Source organism: Panthera pardus, unplaced genomic scaffold (genome assembly GCF_024362965.1).
Source record: "Panthera pardus isolate Hobbes unplaced genomic scaffold, ASM2436296v1 HiC_scaffold_26, whole genome shotgun sequence".
Lineage (NCBI taxonomy): Eukaryota > Metazoa > Chordata > Mammalia > Carnivora > Felidae > Panthera > Panthera pardus.
The window spans coordinates 25,005,063-25,020,983 of NW_026526832.1; the positions used below are offsets into that span (position 1 = coordinate 25,005,063).

General features: G+C 38.4%; 1 protein-coding gene across 3 annotated transcripts in view; it reads left to right on the plus strand.

Annotated features, from left to right (window-relative positions):
• The first annotated feature begins 471 nt into the window (after positions 1 to 471).
• The window catches only part of LDAH (lipid droplet associated hydrolase), a 110,172-nt gene continuing 94,722 nt past the window's right edge, over positions 472 to 15,921 (plus strand). For 2 of the 3 annotated variants that reach the window (XM_019450833.2, XM_053891122.1), the window contains exons 1-2: positions 472 to 583; positions 14,097 to 14,252. In XM_019450833.2, the coding sequence (XP_019306378.2) occupies positions 14,099 to 14,252 (154 nt within the window). In that variant the 5' untranslated portion in view covers positions 472 to 583; positions 14,097 to 14,098. Of the gene's footprint in view, positions 584 to 674; positions 790 to 14,096; positions 14,253 to 15,921 lie in introns of those variants that run through there. The other variant, XM_019450840.2, reaches the window with a different exon arrangement.

Here is a 15,921-nt window from a genome sequence, read left to right on the forward strand (position 1 = left end):
CTACTGCATTTTTGGACAGATGAACACGGATCAGCTACTATGCGCTGGGTACTGAGAATGCAACAGTTCACAAGATCAGCGTAACTGTCTTCACGGAGCTTGGGTACGTTAAGTTCGAAATATCTCTGGAATCGACATTTTCCACATTTTTCTAAAGTGTGCAGTAGCAGAGGCTGGCCCTCTTAATGCTAACAAACAAGGTCCACTGAGAATCAACTTTCCTATGCATATGGGTAAGGGAAAGAAAGAGACGAAACCATTAACGGAGGAAGGGAGGACAACGCGGTAAGGGAAGAAGCAAACGAGATTGACTGCAATAAGAGGAGGATAACATTCAAATGAAAAGGAAGACAAAGGTCCAGAACAGCTACACCCTCCCGACGCTCTCGCTGAACAGGAACACACGCCACAACCCACGCTCAAGAGCCTCGCAAACCTGAGAACGTCGCGCGTCTTCAAAGGACCGCCTCTCCGCAGCCGTGCCCGGCGCCGCGCTATGACGTAAGGGTAGACGGGACTTCCGCTCCGAGTGCCGCCTAAACAGCATCGTTGCGATAGAGCCCGCTGTTTTCTAGGCTGACAGGTGAGGCATTGCCGTGGGGGGACGATTTTGCGCGAGAACCGACAGGCAAGCAGGCACAGGGGAGCCAGAGACCTTCCTCTGTGTGGTTTCTCGTAGAGCCTGTGTTGCCCTGGGCCAGACGGCCCGCAGGGCGTAAATGACTGCTGCGACCGCTCGAGGTTCGGATCCACTCTGATGCTGTCCCAGCAGTCGCTCCTATGGGCGCGGTAAGGAGCCATTTGTACTAACTGCAGCCTGCCTGCGGGACGTTTATGGCGGCCCTTTTGGGAGTAGGGGCTTGGACATTGGGCAGTTGGCCGGGAAGAAGTGACTAGCAGGGGCCAGTCTGGGCCGGAGACTCCACAAAGATCAGAGTTCTTACACCTCTAGGAAATTCTAAGAGTTCTAAGCCTCTAACTAGGCCTGGACTAGTCACTGTCTTCCCTCGAGCGTCCCACTTATCCCTCGGAGGGGTCATTAAAGGCTGTTTTGGTTTGACCTCAGTTTTCTCCGTCGGATCAGCTTCCTCCCCCCATCCTCTAACAAATTTGTTACACCAGGTACCCTTGAGTATTGACTCGTGGGCCAGTCTCTGAACTTGACACTTCCCTGCCACATGTTTGATGTTCAGTCTTAGTTGCTCAAATATTTTTCTGTGGCACCGACGTCAGAACCGAGCTCCTTCCTTTGAACTTAGAATGTAGCATGTTGGGGAAACCGTTGGGGCTTTCAGTTGCCTCAACTGCTTGCCCTGCATCATGGTATTTTAAATAAGGAGCCTGTGCCTCAATTTTTCTCATCTGTAAAATGGGATACATTGGTATCCATTGGTTAAGATTGTTTTATCAAACAAGATAATTCTTGTGGCACTTAGAACAGTGTTTTACACACAATAAACACTCCATAATCATCCACTGTTACCGAATGACACACCCATACCCACACCCACTTCACAGCTCTCTAGATGTTCTTTGCAGCAGGTATCTTGTGCTCACACTGCTTTATAATCGCTCTTCACCCTAAGGCCTTAACTGTAAATTCTTACCCTTGAGTTTTTTTATTTTTTCACACAAGGCAAGATGAGACATGTATTCTTTGATTCACAAATTCATTTCTCCTCTCACAAGTAGTAACAGAGCACCTGCTTTGTGTCTTGTATGCCAAACACTGGAAGAGTTCATAGTCTATATCTGAACCCGTAGTTCTTAGCCACTTTTGTTCCAAGAGCAAATCCCTGTGATGAAAGAGATAGACATAACAAAAAGAAACCCAGAAAACTTAGGGGAAATCTCTGAAATCTTTATTCATGAAGTTTTTTTTTTTTTTTTTTAAGCTTCTTTCTAAAATGATAAATAGGAAAGTCTCTTTTGGTTCCCCCCATCCCCCATTTTTCCACCTAAAGGTGAACGCCTGCAGGATTTTGGTATAATGTGCATCATGCCCATTCCTTCTCTGACTTTCTCCTACAATACTGTGCTATTTATTCAGATTCTATAGTACTACATAAAATTTCAGAGTGCTATGTGACTGGAAAATACTGGAATAGGAGTCAGAAGACTATAGAATTGATTTTGCCATTTAAAAGCCCCGTAACCTTGGACAAATAACATAACATCAGTTGTACGTCCTGTCGTGCAGGCATTGTTAAAGTCAGAGGACGAGAATGTACTGCACAAATGAAAAGAATTACAAAGAAGGTGGTTTTGTTGCGACTGGTGAGATTATCATCAAGTCAATATAGAAAATGATGACTTCCTCTAATATGTTATTTGGAGAAAGATGAAATGAATATAAATTTAATAGTAAGCAGACTAAAAAAGGTTCTGTTTATGCATCTATTATGTGTTGACTTGCAGCTGTATGTTTAGAAGCTTACATGTGACTGTGTGGTAAGATTCCTGGTTTTTCTCTTTAATTCCACTTATACCAATTGCAATTAAATAAATACATGTGTAGTTTCAAAAACTTTCTTATTCTGACATAAATTATATATTGACAGGAAGTTGCAAAAAAAAATGTATAAGGAGGTCCCCATGTGCCATTCAACTAATGTTCCCCAATGGTAGCATCTTGTATAACTATAGTATAATTTTTTAAACCAGAAAATTGACATTAATGTATCTACAGAATTTATTGAGGTTTCCCCCATTCCATAAGCACTCATTTGTGTGTGTATATAGCTTCAGATAACCACCATTTTCTTTATAGCCACAACCTTCTCATCCTACCTCAGTCCTTAACCCCTGGAAACCACTAGTCTGTTCTCCAACTCTTTAATTTTGTCTGTTTCAAGAATGTAGTATAAACACAACCATACAGTGTATAACTTCTTGAGATTACTTCGCATTAATTCCTTTGAGATCCATTCAAGTTGTCGAGTGTATCAATAGTTTGTTTCTTTTTATTGCTGAGTAGTATTCTATGGTATGATTTACCATAGTTTGTTTAACCATTCACTTGTTGAAAGACATATGGGTGGTATCCAGTTGTGAACTATTACAGTTACGACTAGTATGAACCTTTGTTTGAAGGTTTTGTGTGAACATGTTTTTATTTCTCTGGGATAAATGCCCAAGAATGCAATTGTGCTAGGTCACATGGTGTGTATTTAGTTAATTTGTATGATATGATTTTTCTTCTTTACCATCTTGATATGGAGGATTACATTGATTTCTTAATGTTAAATGTACCTGAAATAGATCCCACTTGATCATAGCATATAATAATTTTTATACATTGCTGGATTCTTTTTGCTAATATTTTATTAAGGTATAGATATGACAGGCATTGGTATGTAGTTTTCTTTCTTTTTTTGTGCTGTCTTTGTCTGGTTTTGTCTTTTATCAACCCACTAGTACTCTACAGTCTTTAGTGATAAACCCCTATTTCATTCCTAATATTAGTAATTTGTGTCTTCTCTCTTTTCATCTTAGTGGAGTTTTATTGATTTTATTGATCTTTTTCAAAAAACTGCTCTTTATTCCATTCATTTTTCTGTACGTTCAACTTTAAAATTTTTTTTAATGTTTACTTTTGAGAGAGAAAGAGAGAGAGTGCGCATGAGCAGTAGAGGGGTGGAGAGAGAGACACACACAGAATCTGAAGCAGGCTCCAGACTCTGAGCTGTCAGCACAGAGCCCAAATCAGGGCTCAAACTGTGAGATCGTGACCTGAGCTGAAGCCGGCCGCTTAACTGACTGAGTCACCCAGGCGCCCCTACCCTTTCCACATTTCATATGTAATTGTCCTATTTCCTCTATATACATTGAGCACCACATCAAATAATGCTATGAACTTTTGGTTCAAGCATCAAATATGATTTAAGAGCTTCATAAGGAGAAGGATAGTCCCTTATATTCGCCATTGCTTTTAATCATTCCATTGTTCGTCCTCCTCTGAAGTTAAACCTTATTCACTTACTTCTTTCTGTTTGGAGAACTTCCTAAGGATAGGTCTGTAAGGGACAAATTCCTTTAGTTTTTCTTCATTTGAGAATATCTTTATTTCCCCTTCATTCTTGAGAGGTCGTTTTTCTTGATACGGGATTTGTAGTTGATAGTCTTTTTCCTTCAGCACTTGAAAAATGTTGTGCCACATTTTCCTGGCCTCCTTGATATCTAATGAGAAATCTGACATTCTAATTACTGTTCCCTTATAGATACTATTGTCATTTCTCTGTGGCTCCTTTAAAGATTTTTTTCCCTTATTTTGGTTTTCTGAAGTTTGACTATAAGGTGCTTTGTATTTCTGTAGTTAAGAAACTCTGTCCCAGTAAATATGAAAATTTATTATGTGAAAAAGATTGTATTTTAATTCAGTGGAGGAAAAGATGTTTTCTTTATTAAATGGTATTATCTTAAAGAAAACAAAGCAGATACTTATACAGGTGGATTAACACTTTAAATGTAAAAACTAGAATAACAAAAATGAAAATAAACATCTAAGAAGCTGTATGTAAAATATAGGAATCCAGAAAAGGGCCAAGGGTCAGGAATATACAAAATTCTCTTGCAAGTCAATAATAAAAAGATAACCCATTTGGAATGTTGGCAAAGAATATGAATAGACAGTTCATAGAAAACAAAGTCCAAAAGCCCAGCAAACATGAGAAGATGTTCAAATGCACTAGCAGCCAGAGAAATGCAAACTAAAGAGTGCGATGTTTTATACCCGAAGACTTAAAAGAATTAAAAATAATGGTAACTCTTACTGATGATAGGATTATAGAGGGAAAGATACCTTCCTAGATTGCTGGATGAAATGTGATTCTTACACCCTTTTGGAAAGCCATCTGGCAATACCTATTAAAATTCAACCCAGGAATTCCACACTTGGGAATCTGGCCATTAGAAACAAAAGAACTGGTGTATATGGATATATGTAAGAACATGGGGATTTAAGAGTACTTATGGCAACATTGTCTCAAAATACTGGGAGTCAGTGGAGCGCCTGTCAGCAGGGAAATGGTCACATGAATTATAGTGTATCCATATTATAGAACCATTGAAAATAATGAATTGGAGTTACACTATTTGACTTAGCAGGATTTTTGTGTGTTATTATGAAAGTAAAATACATCGGAGTGTGTATAATATGCTCCTACTTACCAAATACTGACAATTCATATTTATCAAAATTCATATAAATGTTTATGTATATGTGTATGTGATTATAGAAAGATATGGAAGACCTTATACTGAGTTAGTAACTTGAGTTTAGGAGTAATATGCATGGACGTGAAAAGGAGAGGTAGAAATGAGGCATATAAAAGATTAAAAAGTAATTGACCATTTTTTAAAAATCCCAGTATATATTATATCTCATTTATACATTCAAATGAAATTGTGCGTGTGTATGTAAAATTTCTCAAACAAAGAACATGACCTCTGGAGTCATTCAGACATCTGGGTTCAAATTCTGACTCTACCACAGTCCAGTTTACGGGTTGTGTGACCTTATGCAAATTCCTTAGTATCTTTCAGTCAATTTTCTTCTCACATGTTTTGTTGGGGTAGAGGGAGGAAACAGTAGTACCCATCTCATAAGATTTGTTGTGAGGGTTAAGTGATGACAATATGTATAAAGTGTTTAGCACAGTGCCTGGTTTATAGAAAGTACTCTTAAAATGTGAGTTCTTACTATTGCCTCACTTCTTTTGCTCTTTGACATTTGTATGTTTTTAAAAATTCATTACCAGCTCCTAACTTTCTGGAAACATTCCCCTGTGGCTTATATGACTTTACATATCTTCTTAGTTCATGCCTGTTTCTAATTGTTCTTTTCATTTTTTAGCTGGCTTTTTTTTTTTTTTTTTTTTTTTTCTTGCTTAGGGAAATTCCCCTCCCCCAAAATTGCAGCAGGAGCTGTCAAAGAATCTTTTGAGTTAGGTGACTGGGTGAATAATGGTACTCTCTATAACAACAAAGTCAGGATCTAGGATGGGATCTGTAGAGTTTATTTTTGAAACAAGATGATTTTAATTTTTGACACTTATAAAAGTTTGGTGCATCAGTGAGGCACCCAGATGAAAATGCTCAGTAGTTAGCACTCAAAGGGATGAGGGCCTGGGGCAGAACCTTTGGGTACAGTCAATGGAGGAGGAAAAGGTTCTCAGTGACGATGGGGAGGTATCATAGAAGCCAAGACAAAGGAGCTCTTTAAGAAGGAGCTGGGCAAATCATCTCTCTACTGTGACCTTTCTGGAGCTTTAGCTCTGTGGGTCCCACTTTCTTCTGGTATTGTCGCTTATTTTCTTGCGACACTTGCTGTGTTCATAACTGAATCAGCTTCCTTTCCTCCAACTAACTTCCTTTCCCCAGTATTTCCCCTTTGTGTGGACTAGTGCTTTCATTCTCCTCATCTTTAGCGTCAGAATCTAAGTCATCTTTGCACTCACCCTTCCCTGGCTTGTCATACAGAATCAGTAAATTACTAAGACTCTAGTCTCTCATTCAACTCCTTTATTCCCAGCCTCATTTCCTGCTTAGGTTATTTTGATAGTATCCAAGCTTTAGTGTATTCTTCTGGGGTTTTTTTTTTTTTTTTCCCCGTCTTTCACAGTCTTTTTAAAAGAACTACATTAATCAAATCCTTCCCCATTTTAAAAACCATCAGACTTCCTGTGCCTTCAACACTTTCCCAAACTGTTCAGAAAAAGAGAGTGAGATGTTAAAGGGAAAAGTTAATACGATCACCATTGACAAAATTGGTCAAATCAGCTCTTAGAAGGTTGTATGTATATTCTGTCCCTCTCTTAAAGGGTCAAAAATTCTTATTAGTGTAACTTGAAAAGTTCTGCAGAACTGAAATTTATGTATCTTTGTTTAACTTATTTTGGTAGGTTGTGTTTTCCAAAGTTGGCCACAATAACTCCCATACCGCATATTCTTCTTGCAATGACTTTGACATGCTTCATTTTGAGAGAGGTTCATTTTTCCTCTCTTTGAATATGGGTAGGCTGTGGCTAACATGCCACTGATGCCATGTGACTTGTGAGGCTAGGTCTTAAAAGGTTACTGTTTTAATTTGGTCCTCTTGAGACAATTGCTGTTGAAACTCAGCCATTATGTTCTGAACAAGCCCAAAATAGTCCATGTGGAAAGACCACATAGAGTTGTCCAGTGCAGGTGTTCCTGGCCAAAACCTGACAGCAGCATCTGTCATCAGACATGTAAATGGAGATACTTCCAGATGGCATCTCCTGCCCCCAGTGTACATATCACACACCCGGCTGTTGAGTCTTCTCAGCAAAGGTCCCCAACATTATGGATTAGAGATAGGCTATTCTCCTGCTGTGCCATTTGTCAATTCCTGACCCAAAGAATCCATGAATATAGTAAAATGGTTGCTTTAAGCCACTAAATTTTGGGGTAATATGTTATGTAGCAAGAGTAACTGGAACACTCATAAAATATATGTGATCTTGTTTGTGAATAATGACAGCTTGCTTTCTTTTTATCCAATTCACATACTTTTATTTCTTTTCTGTGTCTTATTGTATTGGCTAGGACCTCAAGTACAACACAGAATAGAAGTGTTGATAGCAGATTTGTCTTGATCTCAAACTTTCGGGTCGGAGGTGGGGGTAGGGTTGGTTTTCAGCATTGCACCCTTAATAAAATGTTTGCTGTAGGTTTCTTTTATAGATACTTATATTTCATCAAGGGAGATCCCTTTTTTTCTTTTTTTTCTAAAGAGTTTTTTCATGATTCTTTATTGGATTTTATCAAGTGTATTTTCTGTATTGGTTGAGATGGTTATATGGCTTTTCTCCTTTATTCTGTTAATGCAGTAAATTGACTAAATTTTGAATGTTTAAACAGCCTCACATTTCTGATATATACACAATCTGATTGTCATGTATGGCCATGGTATGAATCACTGGATTTGGTCTGCTAATATTTTGAATAGAGTTTTTGCATCTATGTTCATGAGCGAGGTTGGCCTGTAACTTTTCTTTCTTATAATGTCAGGTATTGATACCAAGATATGCTGGGCTCATAAAATGAGTTAGGAAGTGATCTCTCTTTTTCTGTTTTCCGGGCAACTCTGTTAGATTGGTGTTATTTCTTCCCTAAGCATTGACTCTCATCTGGCCCAGGAATTATGGACTCAGTGTCTTTACTAGCTATTGGACTATTAAGAGTCTTCTAGCCTTTTTATGTTTGTCTGTATTGGAATTTGCCCATATCAAATGTATTGGCATAAAATTCTTCATGATATTCTTTATCATTTTGATGATATAACTCCATTATATTTTTAATGTCCATAGAACCTAGAGTGATAGCCTCTTTTCCCATCTTATTGGTTATTTGTGCCCTTTTTCTTTATGAGTCTTCTCAGGGGCTTATTTATTTATAACTCTTTTGAAAGGCTAACCTTTTGGCTTTGTTAATCCTCTGAAATGTAAACTTTTTTCCTATTCCATTAACTTCTATTCTTTATTATTTTCTTTTTTCTATTTTTCTTTATTTGGATTCATTTATTTTTCCTAACTCCTTAAGATAAATAGTTACATCTTTAATGTCCAGCCCTTTTTCCCTAATATTTTAGAAAGCATTTTAAGACTTTAAATTCTCCTGCAGTCATACCTTTATCTGCATCCCATACTTTGAAATTTCTTATTTTCATTATTCATTTCATTATTACTTAGTTTTCAATTACATTGTGAATTCTTCCCCTATTCATCAGTTATTTGGACATTTATTGTTTAATTTCCAAAAATTGGGGGATTTTCTTATTATTTTTGTTATTTTTATCTAATTTCCACTGTGGTTAGAGAACATACTCTATTATTTCATTTTTTTGGAAATTTATTGAGACTTGCTGTATGGTTCAGTATATGGTCAGTTTTGGTAAATGTTCATGTGCACTTGAAAAGGATGTGCATTTTGCAATTATGTGGTACAGAATTCTACACATGCTGATTGTGTTAATTATGTTAATATAAATATTATGTAATTAAGTTTTCTATATTTTTATTGGCTTTTTTCTTTGTTTATTATTTCAGATATTGAGGTATGTCAGAATCCTCTACCACGATTGTGGTCCAATCTATTTCTCCCTTTACATTTGCTAATTTTTAATTTATCTCTGGAGGCTAAAATATTATGTACATACTTATTTAGAATTGTTATGGTCTCCTGGTGGATTGACTTTTTGAAATGTTCCTGTTTATGTTTCATGTGCTTCTTACTTTAAAGTTTACTTTTTGAATCTGACTTCAGTATAACTATACCATCTCTTCTTTGATTAGTATTTCCATGGTTTATTGTTTCCATCCTTTTACTTTTATACATTATGTATCCTTATTCTTAATGTGTATTATTTATAAGTAGCACACAATTACTTGTTTTATTTTTATCCAATCTGATCATCTTTGCCTTTATCTAATTAATGTAATTGGTCTATTTACACTTAATTTATTACTGTTATATTTGGGCTTAAGTAGTTTTACTGGTTTTTTTTTTATTTGTTACACTTGGTCTGTATTACTTCTCTGCTTTCTTCTTATATTTATATTAATTATATTCTCTATTTCCTCTTTTATTACACATTCTTGAGCAGTTCTTTTATTGGTTACTGATTTTTCTAACAGATTTTTTTTTCCAGTACTGTTTTTTCTCTAGCTTTTCATATGGTTTCAACACAAGGCTTTCCTTGCTAACATGGGATTGAACTTAATTCTAATGTACGTTTTAAACTAAATTTAAAACAACCCCCAGACTCACCAGATTCATAGAGCTCTCCAGTATGTTAACGTTCATTAATAGAGTAACTAAAAACTTAACAGAACTTTAAATAAAGCTTCTGCTGCTGTTTTTGTACATATTTGTACTTCTTTTGTTGTGTTTTGAAAACAATTACAAATTTTATATCTCATCACTGGGACTTAAAAAATTCAATTTTCACTTGTTTAGTCACTAAATATTCTACAAGTAGTTTTAGTACTAGTGCCCAGAAACATCATTAATTAACTGTCAGTCAGGGCTCAGGTACATGCAAAGTATATGCTCTGCTCTGTGTAGTTGTGGGACATTAACACAGCCCTAGTGTTTTAACTCTGAAAGAAAATCATCTTACTACCTCTGTTTCAAAGTTAGTGAACTTTAATTGAAGACTATCTGGACATTGCAACACAAATTTGGTTGTGCTTGTCACAGCAAGTACCCTCCTTGATACCCATCTCTCATTTGGCCCATCCCCCACCCAGCTCCCTCCATCAACTTTCAGTTTATTCTCTATAGTTAAGAGTCTGTTTTATGATTTGCCTCTTTTTCCCCTGTCATCCGTTTCATTTTCTAAGTTTCATTTTCCACATATGAGTGAAATCATAGTATTTGTCTTTCTCTTATTTTGCTTAGCATATCCTGTAGCTCCATCCATGTCATTGGAAATGGCAAGATTTCATTCTTTTTTATGGCTAAGTAATATTCCATTATATACATATAGTACAACTTCTTTATCCATTCATCAGCTGATGGACATTTGGGCTCTTTCCATTATTTGGCTACTGTTGATAATGGAGCTATAAACATTGGGGCGGATGTGCCCCTTCAAATCAGTATTTTGTATCCTTTGGGTAAATGCCTAGTAATGCGATTGCTAGATCATAGGGTAGTTCTACTTTTAATTTTTTTTTTAATGTTTATTCATTTTTGAGAGAGAGAGACAGAGTGAGAGCAGGGGAGAGGGAAAGAGAGAGGAAGACACAGAATCCGAAGCAGGCTCCAGGCTCTGAGCTGTCAGCACAGAGCCTGCTGTGGGGCTTGAACTCACAAACCATGAGATCATGACCTAGGCCAAAGTCGGATGCTCAACCCACTGAGCCACCCAGGCACCCCTCTACTTTTAATTTTTTGAGGAACCTCCATACTGTTTCCAGAGTAGGTGTACCAGTTTGCATTCCCACCAAGATCGTAAGAGGGTTCTTCTTTCTCTGCATCCTCCCCAACATCTTTTGTTTTCTGTGTTGTTAATTTTAGCCATTTTGACAGGTGTGAGGTGATACCTTATTGTGTTTTGTTTTGTATGACACAGGTTTTTTAAAAATACTTTTATCATTTGCAGTTCTTACATGCATGAATAAAGCAGAATTCTTATTGAGTAGCCAAAATGAAATGCAAATGTTATTTGGATTTGGATGCTAAAGCTAAATGAGACTCATTTATAACTCCACTTGCAAATATTTTTGTTCATTAATGTAGCCTCACTGTCTCACCGGCTGACTTTATAATAAATAAATATTATAAATTTGAACTGTAAAATTTATACTGATCAAATGCTGCTTTTCTGTTTTATATATTGTCTAGGTTTGTGTAAGATTTAATTGGAAATTTTTTTTCTAAATAAAATTAAACCCATTAATAAAAACAGATGAACACCTATATTTAGGTAAGTAAAGCTTACCTAAGTGACACAAATTGTATTCACACTTGGTTTTTATCCGCCCTAAGTCTTGCTGGTTATCAAAGCTGATTTCATTTAAGATTGCTTATAGGCTGTGTGTGTAGGTAGGGCCATCAGCCTCTACTATTATATACTTAGAACACATTGTCCCTTCTTAATTGGACACTTGTTTGCAGACCAAATCACCTTGGATTCTTAGGTAAGGAAGAACTTGAAATTTCTTACTGTTAAGGTTTCCTTTGCTTTTCATTTATTTATTTTTTTTTTATTACTACTATTATTATTATTATTATTATTATTGGCTATGTGGGAATCAGAAACATAAGTGTGAGTAAAATTAAAAGATGCTCTGTTGGGGCGCCTGGGTGGCTCAGTCGGTTGAGCGTCCGACTTCAGCTCAGGTCATGATCTCGCGGACTGTGAGTTCAAGCCCCGTGTCGGGCTCTGTGCTGACAGCTCAGAGCCTGGAGCCTGCTTCAGATTCTGTGTCTCCCTCTCTCTCTGCCCCTCCCCTGCTCACATTCTGTCTGTCTCTCTCTCTCAAAAATAAATAAAGATTAAAAAAATTTTTTTAATAAATAAAAACATTAAAAAATTAAAAAAAAAAAAAGATGCTCTGTAATACATAGGTTTACTCCAGGTCTCTTAGTTGTATTTTATTTGAGGTATTTTAGAGGTGTAATTAATTTTTTGTTTTCCAGATTTTATAGACTGTATTTGAATTTCTTATCTATTTGAATTCTCATTAATTTTGTGGCTAATCAAACTCCCAACATGTCATTTGTTTAAAGTTAAGTATTTATGAATAGAATATAGTTAATAACTTTGGATTCTCTTCTAGTGCAAGTATGCAGTTTATCCAGTGTCTTCTCGGATGGTGCTCTAATTTAATGCAGTATAGAACAGTTAAATCTCATTGTTTCCAACATTTTATAAATGTCATAAGAGCTTTATAAATATACTCTGTTTTGTGACAGTTTCAGAGATTGGAGTACAGTGACATGTGTTAGTGAACTAAAGATCGATCCTTAAGAAAATGTGAGATGATACTTTCGTTTATTTAGTCAATTTATTTTGAGTGAAGAGGAGTCCCCACTTTTTGAGTAAGAATTTTTTTTATTTTCTAAGTCGTTTTATTTGGGAAAGTTTTAGACTTTGGGTTACACATGGAGATTGGGGTGTATGTTAATGTTTTCTTCCTTCCTGTGTCCAATCCTTACCTTAACCTAAGGTGGCTGTCAATCTGGGGAGGTTTGGGTGGTGCCGGTAGTGAGTTTGTTGACTGTTGTGCTGTGAGAGTATGGCATGACATGAATAACAAGTGCATAGATTACCAGGTGAAGTTTACCTGGTTACCTTTACCACTGTTGACTTATGTTAAAGAAAGGTGCTGTGAATTTAGAGTTTATTTGAGGTGTTCAGGGAAGACCTCAAGTAGGAGGTAGGATTTGAGCTACGTCTAAGATGGGAAAGATTTGAAGAAAAAAATCTGGATAGACAATGCAGGATGTATCAATCTAGATCCATTCAAGAGACAGAAGCCACACAGTAACTCACATGGTTAATTTAATATAAGGAATTATTAAGCTGTGGAAGAAGAGAAACTATAAAGTTACTGTATAAAGAAAACTCTAAAGATCCCCTAGGGATGAGGGAAAGTACCCAAGAAGAGACAAACTGGGAACGTGGGTTTAGATCTTATTTAAAAGGTGTGGTTGCAGCCCAGTGTGTGGTAGAGAAAGTTGGTGGTTGCCTGCGCCAAAGCTGATCCACAGTTGCCATGTCAGGACCAGTGAACCAAGACTGGTGGGAGGGTGTGCAGAGTGAACCAGGGTGCTGGTGTAGGTGTGAGGTCTGGAGCGTGTGGTGCCTGCATGGAGGGCCACAGGAGCAACTCCAAGTGAGTTGAGGCTGATAGGCAGGTACAGAGCAAGTTGGGACACTGCTTTGGGTACTGCTGGAATAGGGAGTTGAAGAAGCTTCCTTTTTTTTTAAGCAACCCAGAGCTCTATTGGGCAAGGCACTTCCAGCCTACTGTGTGTGACAGAGGTCAGGTGGCTGGCTCTTCAGTGTGCATGTGAGCTGAGGAGAGGGTGCAGGGAGCAGCCACCTGGTCTGAGGTACTATCTGGGACTCTTGCTACATTGCTGCTGCTGCCAGAATAGAGAGCTAGAGGAAGAAGAAACACTTTGCAGCCAACCAAATGCTGGACAAACTGTACTCTATAGGCACCTAGTATTAGAGTAGGGTTTTGTTTTGTTTGGTTTGGTTTTTCAATCTTGGCGCTGTTGACTTTTGGGCTAGATAATTTTTTTGTTGTGAGTGTTATCCTAGGTGTTATAGGATGTTTAGCAGGATCTCTGGCTAATCTGATCCTGATTCATACTCCTGTGAAATCTTTCACTTCACTGAAGATGTGTCTCTCTGTTTCTCCTTACTCTTGTGGTTTGTTTTAATTTTGTGTGTGTGTGATCCTATAATCCAGAATAGATGAGTGGTCATATACCTACCATATATGCTTGTGTTTATTGAAATTTGCCTTTTTTAAAAAATTCTTGAATATTGTCTTTGGCCCAAGGTTTTACATTTTAGCAACTCATTTTATTGTTTTTCTCCTCTCATTTAGAAATGGACTCCAGTATCAAGGAGGAAGTTCCTGTGCATGAGGAATTCATTTTATGTTGCGGAGTTGAAACCCAGGTTCTAAAATGTGGGCCCTGGACTAACCTCTTCAATGAGCAGAGAGCCAACAGGCCTAAGCTGCTTATTTTTATTATTACAGGTAAGTTTAAAAATCTGGATGAGGAGTCTTTATACAGATACTTCTACAACTTTTTCAGATTTTAAAGAGAATTTGATAAATATAAAAAGCTTCGTGGAAAGAAATAAAATCACTCAAACTATTAATAACAACCAGGCTTAGTACTTTAGTGGCTGGGCTTTTTGTTTTTCTTCAGTGCGTTTATATTATGTATATTATGTTGTGTATTGCATATGCATTTTATTTTTATTGTTTTTAATATGAAATTTATCAAATTGGTTTCCATACCACACCCAGTGCTCATCCCAAAAAGTGCCCTCCTCAATGCCCATCACCCACTTTCCCCTCCCTCCCACGCCACATCAACCTTCAGTTTATTCTCAGTTTTTAAGAGTAAAAAAAGAGGATCCTGGGAAGATGGCAGCGTAGGAGGACGATGGGCTCACTGCGCGTCCTGCTGATCAGTAAGATTCCACCTACACCTGCCTAAATAACCCAGAAAACCGCCAGAAGACTAGCAGAACGGAGTCTCCGGAGCCAAGCGCAGACGAGAGGCCCACGGAAGAGGGTAGGAAGGGCGGAGAGGCGGTGCGCGCTCCATGGACTGGCAGACAGAGCTGGGGCAGAGGGGCGGCCCGCCAGCCAAGCAGAGCCCCCAAGTCTGGCTGGCAAAAGCGGAGGGGCCGGACGGAGTGTGTTTCGACAGCAAGCGGGACTTTACATCTGGAAGGTTATAAGCTAACAGCTTTGCTCAGAGAACGGGAGGGCTGGAGGACAATGGGAGGGAGAGTTGTTGAGCCCCGGACGACAGAGCTCAGCTTGGTGGGGAACAAAGGCGCTCACCAGCGTCATCTCCCTCGCCCATCCCCCAGCCAAAATCCCAAAGGGAACCGGTTCCTGCCAGGGAACTTGCTTGCACCGCACAAACACCCAACGCTGTGCTTCTGTGGATCCATCCCTCCGGCGGATCTGACTCCCTCCCGGTGCCGCAGGGCCCCTCCTGAAGCAGATATCCGAAGGAAAAGCAAGCTGAGCCTGCCCCTCCCGCCCCTGTGCACCTTGCCGATCCACCCCAGCTAATACGCCAGATCCCCAACACCACAAGCCTGGCAGTGTGCAAGTAGCCCAGACGGGCCACGCGACCCCACGGTGAATCCCGCCCCTAGGAGGGGGAAAGAGAAGGCACACACCAGTCTGACTGTGGCCCCAGCGGTGGGGTGGGGGCAGACATCAAGTCTGACTGCGGCCCGCCCACCAACGCAAGTTATTCAAGACAGCACAGGGGAAGTACCCCACAGTTCTGCACCACTCCAGCGACTATCCAAAATGAAATGGAAGAATTCCCCTCAGAAAAACGTCCAGGAAATAACAACAGCTGATGAACTGATAAAAAATGATTTAAACAATATAACAGAAAGTGAATTTAGAATAATAGTCATAAAATGAATCGCTAGGCTTGAAAACAGTATAAAGGAGAGCAGAGAATCTCTTGCTACAGAGATCAAGGGATTAAGGAACAGCCAGGAGGAGCTAAAAAATGCTATCAATGAACTGCAAAATAAAATGGAAACAACTACAGCTCGGATTGAAGAGGCAGAGGAGAGAATAGGTGAACTAGAAGATAAAATTATGGACAAAGAAGAAGCTGAGAAAAAGAGATAAAAAAATCCAGGAGTATGAGGGGAAAATT